Below are 11,138 nucleotides of genomic sequence, written 5' to 3'. Positions count from 1 at the left end.
TCGTGTATGCTAAGATAACTAAGGTTCATAAATTTTTGCTTTTATTTAATTATGTTTAATGAACAGAGCGTCTATCTGGCCATGAAAACGCATCGGTCGTGATAAAAACGACCGTATTCAAACAATACGTGTCAGGCAACAATTGTTTGTGGCGTACTGTGTCGGCTGAACCGATCATGTGAGTTAAATAGCTTCAATTAACTACTTATTTATTTATTGCAAGTTCGCCATGTCGGTACATACTTCTCAAGAGGAGGCTGAAGCTGATAGAGTGCTGATGGTGAAGAAGATCTTAAGTGCAGCATTTTATGCACTTGCATCGTTCATGATAACGGTAGTGAATAAAACCGTATTAACGTCTTACGCCTTCCCTTCGTATCAGGTTTTGGGCTTAGGCCAAATGATAGCAACAATTACGGTACTGTGGTGTGGACGTTCATTTAATGTAGTGAAGTTTCCGCCACTGGATAGTGGTGTAGCACGCCGTATTTGGCCACTACCATTGATCTACATGGGAAACATGGCCACAGGCCTCGGTGGCACAAAAGAACTTAGCCTTCCAATGTTTACTGCACTCAGACGCTTTAGCATTCTCATGACTATGATTCTTGAAAGATTTGTGCTTGGAATCAAGGCTTCATGGCCTGTCCAGGTCAGTGTATTGGCTATGGTTGGAGGAGCATTACTTGCAGCTGCTGACGACGTCACATTCTCATGGACGGGCTACACACTGGTACTATTGAATGATGGGTTTACAGCTGCTAATGGAGTGTACATGAAAAAGAAATTAGACTCTAAAGAACTTGGCAAGTATGGGCTAATGTATTACAATGCACTGTTTATGATCATTCCTGCAGGCATAGTGGCTTGGTGTACAGGTGATCTGGAACGCTCTGCTGCTTACCCACATTGGTCTGACATGCTCTTTTTTATTCAATTTTTAATGTCATGCGTTATGGGATTTGTGCTATCCTACAGTGTTATGTTATGTACCCAATACAATAGTGCTCTAACAACTACTATTATAGGATGTCTTAAAAATATTTTTGTTACATATTTAGGAATGATGATTGGTGGAGATTATGTGTATTCATGGCTCAATTTTGTTGGTTTAAATATCAGTGTATTAGCTAGTTTGGGTTACACTTATGTGACATTTAAACGTAAACCTTCCTCATACATGCTGCTAAATGAAGCAAATAGTAAGGTTGATACTGTATAGTGGATTTTAAAAAGATATTCAACTCAGTGCTTTACATTAATTGTAAGGTAAAAGTGGTTGTTGCCAAAGATATAAATGATTTATATAGTGCCTGGTATCACCTTATTACTTTAAATAATGTGATGGCTCAATCTGTACAGTAAAATTTAAAATAAAATTGCAAATTATTATATTTTGTTACACTTTTTGTAGTAGCATTTAATGAGTTAGAACAAACTTTTTTAATTTGTATGGTTTATAAACATTATTGTAACTTTAGGTATACAATTTTGGTGTTAAAATGTTAAAATATATTTACTATATTTGCGAACATTTCTATCGAGTATGACAAAATCGAAAAAACAATAAATAATGAATTGAGTTATTTATAATGAAAGAAAATACAGATAAAATCTAATATTGAAAAATTTAGCATTTATTGTAAATCTGAATGTTTTAAATCAAAAATGAAAAACAGCCTTTTTATGTCCCTAAATTATGTATTTAAGTATTTTGTACAATGAAATAACAAAATGAAGTGAAATCAGTTTTTATCTTATATAATAGCATTAAATTAGAATTTCGTTTAATTCATCCATAATAAAACTGTAAATAGACACAGTATACATTAAATTTATTTAGAAAATTTTAATCAGAAGAAACATTATTATTTTTAATATAGGCCATAATATATGCAGCATTTTTTGTGTGTCTGCCTGTGTGTGCTTCATGCTAGAACTATTGAACGTATTTGAATGCAACTTGGCATACTTATAAGTAATACTGCAGGTTAACATACAAGATTTATTTTGGAAAACAGTAGGGTTCGTTTGGGATAGGTAATGAATATTTTGTTGATGTTACTCCATAACTGCATGAAATCTCAAACAATTTTGACTATTATTTTTTCTTTTTAAAGGTTGTATTGTCAGATAGGTGCATGTATAAGTAAATCTAGATGTATAAGTAAGATCTGTAAATATTTTCAGAGATGGTGGACAAAACTCCTCAACAGGTAACAGCAAATCAATAACGCTCAGTGTAATAGATTAGTAAATAATAGACTTTTAATACTGACACCACTATACATAACAATGAATTAATACATACAATTTTATTCCTTTTCTACATCAATAGGTTTCCTATTAGTAACAGGTTCGATTTCGGTAGAACAAATTTAGTGGCGGAATTTCTGAGTGCAATTAGAAATGTTTCATTATCATTCAGAACATGTCACGAGAAAAGTGTAGATTATTATGTATTGTAATATAACACATTCATAATTTTAGTCTGTGGTATAGGCAAGGCCACCTGGGTGAAGCTAGGGTAGTGGTTGGGTGGGTTGTTATTCATAATTATCTATAGGTAATTATGAAAAACAATAAATGTTGTTTTGCACTAATATTTAAGTCGCTTTTTAGGGTTCCATACCTCAAAAAGAAAAACGGAACCCTTATAGGATCTCTTTGTTGTCTGTCTGTCTGTCTGTCTGTCCGTCTGTCTGTCAAGAAACCTACAAGGTACTTCCCGTTGACCTCACTGACCGTTGAATCATGAAATTTGGCAGTTAGGTAGATGTTATAGCTGACATTTGGGGAAAAATCTGAAAACCGTGAGTTTAGGGTTAGATCACACAAAAAAAATTAAATTGTGGTCATGAACTAATATTTAGTATTTTCAATTTTCTAAGTTAGATAACTATATCAAGTAAGGTATCATATTATGAAAGGTCTTCACCTGTGCATTTTAAAACAGATTTTTATTTATTTTTATGTATCATACTTTTGAATTATCCTGCAAAATGTCGTTAAAATACGACTGTAGGATGGAACCCTCATTGCGCGAGCCTGACTCGCACTTGGCCGGTTTTTTACTAATGATTTCAAAATTTTAAAAAAAACTTGTGAGTCAAAACATGTACAATGTAGGGGAACCTAGGGACACACAAGATTTTTCTACTTTCATTTTCCTGTCTGAAAAATACCCAGAAATTCTACATTTTTTTAAATTGGATCAATTACTTCTTGCTTCACAATCATCATCATTATTAACCAATAGATGGCTACCCAAGATGCCGTTCGCGATGAACGTCGAATTTATTATTCGAAGTTAATTTCGGATATTTAATTCGAACTCATCACTTAAATCGAATTAAAAAGTTGCAACTTAGCCTCAGGTATTAATAATTTTTAGAGTGATCTACACTGTCGCTTGTCGAAAAGTTTTTCTTCTTACATTCCTGCCCTATAGGTATCTATATGTCGTATATCATTATTACGTACATATTACTAGTTATACTACACGTATTCCACTATCAGTATCTTGTACTGACGATTTCTTTGATGTACAAGTTGTTACAATTTATATCGATAAAAATTAATGTATATTTTTGATGTTAAAAAGTCTACAAATAGATAAAACATAAGTTAGTAAGGTTACATAATATTGTCATTACTGTATTAAATCAAAATGATTTTAGCTGCCCCTTTTTTATGGTTCCATAGTGAACATCCTCATTATTTCGTCTAGTTATTATGTATGTGTACCGCAAACATTTTATTCAGAAACTATTAAAGTTGAAAGATACAGAAGGTTGTAGAAATTTTTTACCGTTATAAAGAGAAAGGTTTCAAATTAAAAAAATATATTTCCTGAACATGAAAAGTAAGAGTCAAAAAAAAATTGCGTACCCCCTCGAGTGTGACCTATGAGGTAGAGTAGGGTAGGTAGAGTAGAACCTAGAAGCAGAGTGAGCAAGAGGAGGGAACTAGGTTTGATCCTGAATCGACGATATGTCAAATATAAGGCTATAAGTGACGTGAATCAAAGAAAAATAGGCGTTTCATAGGCTACCCAACGTCAAATGTAGGTAACATTTGACGCCTGCCAGTGACTTCGAAGCGACTTCGAATTAAAAATCTGAAAAATTCTAGGAATTAACTTTAATCCCTAGTTTTATTTTATATAATTTAATAAATTGACTTGTAATGAGTTAAAATAATGATTGTTACATAATCAATATACATTATTTTATTTCGAAATTAATAATTTTAATACACTGCAATAATTATTATCTCTGAGTAAAGGATGGCATATATACATTGTTAAAATACTATGCATTAAAGACATAAGTAATTAATTTCTAAGTAGGTACAATTTATTAATAGGACCTCAAAACCTCAGAATGAAATACAAGAAAAATAAAAAAGCAATATACTAAGTACTTAATGAACTGTATATGTATATTATGTGTATAATATGCGCCCAATGACGGCTTAAAAATACATTTGCGACGCGTCTTGCAGTTAATTTCAAGAACGACTAATTTAATTGGCGCGAACTATACCTACTATTAATTTCTAATATTTTATTAACAACATAGTAGGTACAAACATAAACATAATGAACTGTATATGTATGTATATTATTATATAGACCTAGGGTTCGACCGCCGACGATTATCGAGAAACGAGTTTACTCGCCGTTAGTCATACATCAATAATCCCCGCCCAAGTACGCGAGCATGTTGTTTGACCGCCAAAAATGCATAGCTAAGCGAGTTTTTCTTTGATAGCTCTTATCACGCATACTAGTGGAGAGAGAGAGAGAGTTATCGTGCACAGTCAGCGATCAACTATTAATATATATGTAGATTGTAGATATGTGTCTTTTTCTGACACGGAATCATACATCGAGTAAACGGTTTTTGAGCGAGATGAGAGTCGATAGCTAGTCACATCCTCGTCGGTGGCGGGACAAGTCCCTTATAGAAGTTTAGAAAATTATAATTTGTTTTTCAAGGAATTTAACGGTTTATTTCATTGTTATAGATTCATAAAAGGTTATCTTACTTATAAGCTTATACTTACACACATTCTTGGTTAATGTTTCATACTTATGGAATGAGCATGAAATAATTGTAAATGATATTCAAAATTGCCTCTCTTTTTTATTGTTAAAGCAAAAAATATAGTTTTAAATGTGTTATACTTTTACATATACACCACTCATAATAATAAATTTTCAATTAGGTACTAAAAACACACTTTTAATGCAGTTTAAATTTTTAAATGATTTATTTCCTAATAAGCTTATGCCCGCGATTTCGTCCGCGTGGACTTCACAATTTTCAAACCCCTGGATTAAAGCAATACTAATAATAATGAATGAGTCTATGAAATAGTTGATAATAAAGCTTTTTCTGATTAAAAATTTCAACATGTAGTATATTTAATGTACACAAAAGTTATGTTTTTATTATTAGAATAAAATTTACATTTTACATGTACCTATAGTATACTATTTTATGATTATATGAAATTTCATAAGTAAGTAGAAATGTATGAAGTAGTTCCTTATATTTTGTATTTTCTAGCTATGCATATTGCATACCTACGCAAATGCGCATGTTTCATGTAAATACTTAAAAGTAGTACCTAGTACATTTCAATAGATATATTAAAGTCCAGAGTCGAAACTCCATTTTACCATATCAGTTCTTTGGCTAGGAATTTAGGCACTTTTAAATTGGCCTGAAAACTCTTTAGGCAGAAGCTGAAATTTTGGCGCTATGAACTGAATCGTCAAAATAGAATTTCGGCTTTCGACTATGCAATCCTAAATTATGTACTTGAGCGTCTTAAAATTTTCAGACTTCGAATAAAACAATACTTTTGAAGTTTTTATGTTTGTTAGTAAAATAATATCAAAGGGCATTCCGAACTGAACCAGTGCAGTGGAAGGTATTGCATTTGACGATTCAAAAGTACATACTTCTAAAAGGTTATTTGATAAAAAATGTTTCAATTTCTCAATCAACAAGCTAGACTAGAAATGATATTTAAGTATGAGTTGCCGATCATTTTTCAATTTGAGATATGGATTTACAAAAACTTGCAATATTGGTACTGAAACTACGTCGTATCGTGAACGTTAAGATAATTAAAAAGTAAAAATGCCTACTTTTTATTTATTTTACTCTTAATGCTTTTGCAAAGCATATGGCGTTGTGCTAATACAACGCGATTACGCGATCATCGCAAGTTTGCACGAATTTCACTCGTTTGAACGCGCGATCAAACATACTTATCTCGAATAGGTGTTCTAATTGGCATTCGCGCGATGATCGCGTATTCTCGTTCTATTTGACGCAAGCACGCGATGGTCGCATCGCTTACAATTTCCCTATTATTCCTAAACAATATGTATAATATGATACATAACATATTGCTTAGGAATATTATGACTGTAAAATATAATTGTATGTATGTAAAATATACATAAATTATGTGTACCTATCTCCTTACTTTTAAATAAATCAATTACTAATATTTTACTAACGACAAAGTAGTTACTTGTTTATTCAAAGCCTAAACACACTCAAATACATTATTCAGGATGGCCTAGTCCAAAGCCGAATTGGTAAAATAAAGTTTCTTCAGCTTTGGACTAGGAATTCTAGATTGGCTGGAAAATTCGGTAAGCAGGAGCCGAAGTTTTTTGGCTTTGATTAAGCGCTCTGGTCATTTCTGAGGATTGTCTAGACTAAACGTGATATGCCGGCATTTGAACTTTAGAATATTACAGACACATAATATTAGATATATAATTATTATTAAATAAATTATTAAAGATTTATATTAATTTATATTAAATATATTTATTTTCTTACATAACATAATCGAATAATTGAATTTACAATATCCTTAAAAAATCAGTATAGAAATAGTAAGTATGAAGCTATAAAGCAAACATAAACAGGGCCGAACAGTGGTGTAAGAGGGGCACCAAAACGCCAAATCGGATTCAAAAATGCGCTCCCCTTAGGCAATATTACAATAAAATTCTATAACTTCAATATTTTGTATAAGTAAATATTAAAAAAATTAGATTATCTAATCTCAATTCTAGACCTAGATTTGATTTTGGGGGTGCTGAAACAGATTCAAAAATGCGCCCGTCGAGAATTATTGTAAAAAGCCGGACAGGTGCGAGTTGAACTCGCTTGGAGAGGGTTCTGTACGATGATTATTAAGTTCGGCCGTTAATGATATGAAGAAAAAAATTTGGAGGTCTAACGTATGAAGATACATCAAGATACATATTTAAAAATGCATATTAAATAAAATAAATAAAAAATATTTTTATTCAATTAAACTTTTAGAAGTATTTTTGAATCGTCAGCTGCATCTACCACTGGTTCGGAATGCGTTATTGGGGACTAAGGGGCGCCAAAATGAAATGTCGCACCGCGGGAAAACTGACCCTAGCCGGCCCTAAATCTACGGACTAAAGAGGATACGAGGCGCAGCGTCTTTATTATAACAACTCAAAGTCAGCTTTATTTACTTCAACACAACCAGAGTGAACGACATAATGCATGCTGCTGACGTTCTTATGATTTTTACGAACCGACTAAAATTGCGCCTTGAATTTTGAGGCCGTGTACGATATGATTTCATATGTACATAACCTGCATTCAGTGGCTTGCGCTGAATAATATTATTATTAATTTATATTTATATCTTATTTTTAACTGACTTTGAAGAAGTTTAACTTCAACCGTGCGTAAAAGTTAGGTACTACCTTATATTTTTTATTATGTTCAGGTTCATACGAATCTTAAAATAATAATTTTATTATTGTTAGTGATATGTAATTATGAATCTCACAAAAATAATTATATATAACTATTTAAAATATGTGTTTCCATTTATTATTTGTACGCTCAGATATTGAATTATAGATAAAGGTAGTATAATGTGTATACATTTTCCGTCCTACCTAAATTAATTGCGCGCCACTGTTTGTATAATAATGTAGATATAGGTATTATATTAATATAAGTATTCTGACATTTTTAGCACTTAGGTAAGGTTAATAAACTGAATTGACTAGGTAAGTATTATTGAGGAAAGAGAAAACAATTACGTACAATGTGGAATTTATTTATATAAATTTTATTACATATATTGAATACTAGCTGATGCCCGCGACTTCGTCTGCGTGGAATTAGGTTTTTTGAAAATCCCGTGGGAACTCTTATTTTCCGGGATAAAAAGTAGCCTATGTCACTCTGCAGGTCTTTATCTATACCCATGCAAAAAATCACGTCAATCCGTTGCACCGTTGCGACGTGATTGAAGGACAAACCAACAAACCAATAAACCAACAAACAAACACTCTTTCGCATTTATGGTACTGATGAAATACCAATAAAAGACTGTAATTTTACAAGCAATATTTACATGAATTATTTTCTTAATAGTTATTTGTAATTTTTTTTTTCATTTTATGCCGTTCACGGGCTTAGCGCTGCGAGTCGTACGCTAGTAAAGAGCGGTCTTACTAATTTATATCGGGTTGCTTCTAGGGTATGAATTCGAATACTTGAATAATAAACTGGGTCGAATATTCGAACACAAAATTTGCGATATTCGAATATTCGGTAATTTCCTTAACACGAAACTTAGAACGCTGATGTGCACAAAATACATTCAATAAGCTCTAAGTTTCCTAAGATCTCACTTCCAAGGAAAAGGTTGACGAACGAACCAAGCATCTAATGTCAAGACTTCAAACGCATTTCATTTTTTTATGCTATGTGCGTTACTTTGATGTCAATCCAATCCAATCCAACAGCCTGTATGATGGAAACACGGCCCTATACCTTCCTCATCCACGCACTCCCTGCCACCTTCTTCAGATCATTGGTCCAGCGGGCTGGAGGTAGTCCTACACTGCGCTTACGCGGTATGTGGTCTCCACTTCAGAACTCGCCTGCTCTATCGGCCGTTGGTTCTGCGATAGACATGACCTGCCCATTACCACTTTAGCTTGCTAATCCTTTGCTAAATCTGAGCGACTTTTAATTTGTGCTGGTGACCAAAAAAAAGTGTTATATTTCACATTTTTCTAAGTCTGCCGGTTGAAGACACATTATAAATTCAGTAACTAAAATATTAACAAGCATGCTAAGGCATATTATTAAATGCTTGTTTTTATATAATAAGTCGCTGTAATAGTAATATTTAGATGCTCGTAGCTAGTCGCCAACCTTAGAACCTTATTTAGAATAATTTAGTTTAACAATGAACAATTTTTTTATTAATATTATCAGATTAGTTAATTTACGCATTCTCATTATGTACACAGTAAGAAAAAAATTCGCATGTTCAAAAATTTCTTAGGTATGTTGTGTACCTACTAGTATTAGATAGGTATGTAAATTTTCCCAATGTATCGATATCAAAATTCGTAAATAGCTTCTATAGCGTCAAAAATGAATTGAATTTAAAATTACCTATTTAAAAAATTAACGCGTTAATTGCTTAGTGGAAAAATAACAAGTGAGGAGCTATTTTATTCAACATGAAAGTTCTATATGATTCTGAGAAGATACTCGTGCTCAGTAGTGGGCCAGCAATGACTTCATGATGATAACATATAGGGTACACTGAAATCAAATTTCTTTATTGCGAATATGGGTAAACAGTGCAGATGTTACAAAAACGGTACAGCCAAATTCTGCCTATTAGAATGCAATATTAATTTTTCGTATAACTACTTGTACATAGTTTAGAAAGTGAACTAAAAATAGAAAAAATATTAGACAATATCTAAATTTAGAGAAATAAATACCTATTTAAGTTGAATGTAATGTTTAGAATCAACATACCTAATTGTTTCCTATTACATACCTACTTAATTTATATTATGTAACCCAGATATATCAATTGTATAAAAAACGTGATCGAAGGCTGTGCACCTTAATTTTGAAATCTTGATACAAAATTTATTTCTTATTTCAAAGGGTAAGTCTGGACTGCGAAAATCATACGATTTCTCCCGTTGGAGATTACAATTTCCGTACGTCACGTGGGCTTACCCTAAATAAAGGCTTGAGCAACAATATGTAATAAATAGGATAGACATGAAAATAAAATGTATTTTAAGTTAATTAATGTCTTTGCACTTACGATTTAAGTCACGGAATTCACGCATGCGCCGTCATGTACATTCTACATATACGTGCATAGAACGTCTGATAACTTTAATTTTATATATTATGTATGGTATATTTGCATATTACCGTAGCCATACCTCTTCACCAGTTCACCGACTCATTTCTTGTCTTTTTTTGGCTGGCACATGAAGTCTGTATACCTACTTAAGGATACCTGTAGTGTATAAATGTAGGCAATTTGTCGTGGCTTTCATTTATGTGCATCACAAATGAAATTTACAGTTTTCCAAAAGCACTTTTATGCGAACGAGAAAAAACCGCCGAAGGTAATTCAGTATACATACTTAAATACCTATTCATTTAAAGACCTACCTAAATAAAATGATAATGTTTAACAAGATAAAATTCAAAACTATATAAAACCATGCTAAACCCCCAACTACTATATTTTAATAATAATTGTACCTTTAATGAACATATAGACTTTTCTCTTCTTTTATTTGATATCCCACTGATGACTGAACACGACAGCAAAAAATTGAGAGACCTCGAAACTCCCTCTTTTTTGGATATTGATATCATAGTCATATTGGTTTTGTTCTTATAATAACGAATCGATTGTCACCCCATTCATCATTAGTTAGCTGCTACGGTAGACCATACATCGCTACAAACATACATACATGCTAAAATCATAATCATCATTTTGGCTTTGCCGTAGTCGGGTAAAAAGAGGCGCCAAACCGTGTTGGTTTTAGCATTTCAATAGGGTCTAATACTTTACTAGATATTTCAAGTAAGTATCATGTATTGTTACACTTATCTATACTTTCTGGTTTTCCAACATCGAGATATACCTACATAAGTATTTAAAGAAAATTATACTATTAAAATTTAATTTAGTATTTTCTAAGCCATATTAATCTGTAATTAAAAGTAAATTAAGTTTTATTTAATAAAGCAAAATATGTA

At 32.2% G+C, this 11,138-nt stretch overlaps 1 protein-coding gene across 1 annotated transcript; it reads left to right on the top strand.

Annotated features, from left to right (window-relative positions):
• Window positions 1-11,138, top strand: frc (fringe connection). Its single transcript, XM_069508595.1, has one exon. The coding sequence runs from the start codon at window positions 230-232 to the stop codon at window positions 1,220-1,222; it is 993 nt and encodes a 330-aa protein (XP_069364696.1). The 5' UTR covers window positions 1-229; the 3' UTR covers window positions 1,223-11,138.

This window comes from Maniola hyperantus, chromosome Z (assembly GCF_902806685.2).
Source record: "Maniola hyperantus chromosome Z, iAphHyp1.2, whole genome shotgun sequence".
NCBI classification, from domain to species: Eukaryota; Metazoa; Arthropoda; class Insecta; order Lepidoptera; family Nymphalidae; genus Maniola; species Maniola hyperantus.
This window is presented reverse-complemented; position numbering and strand designations above follow the sequence as displayed.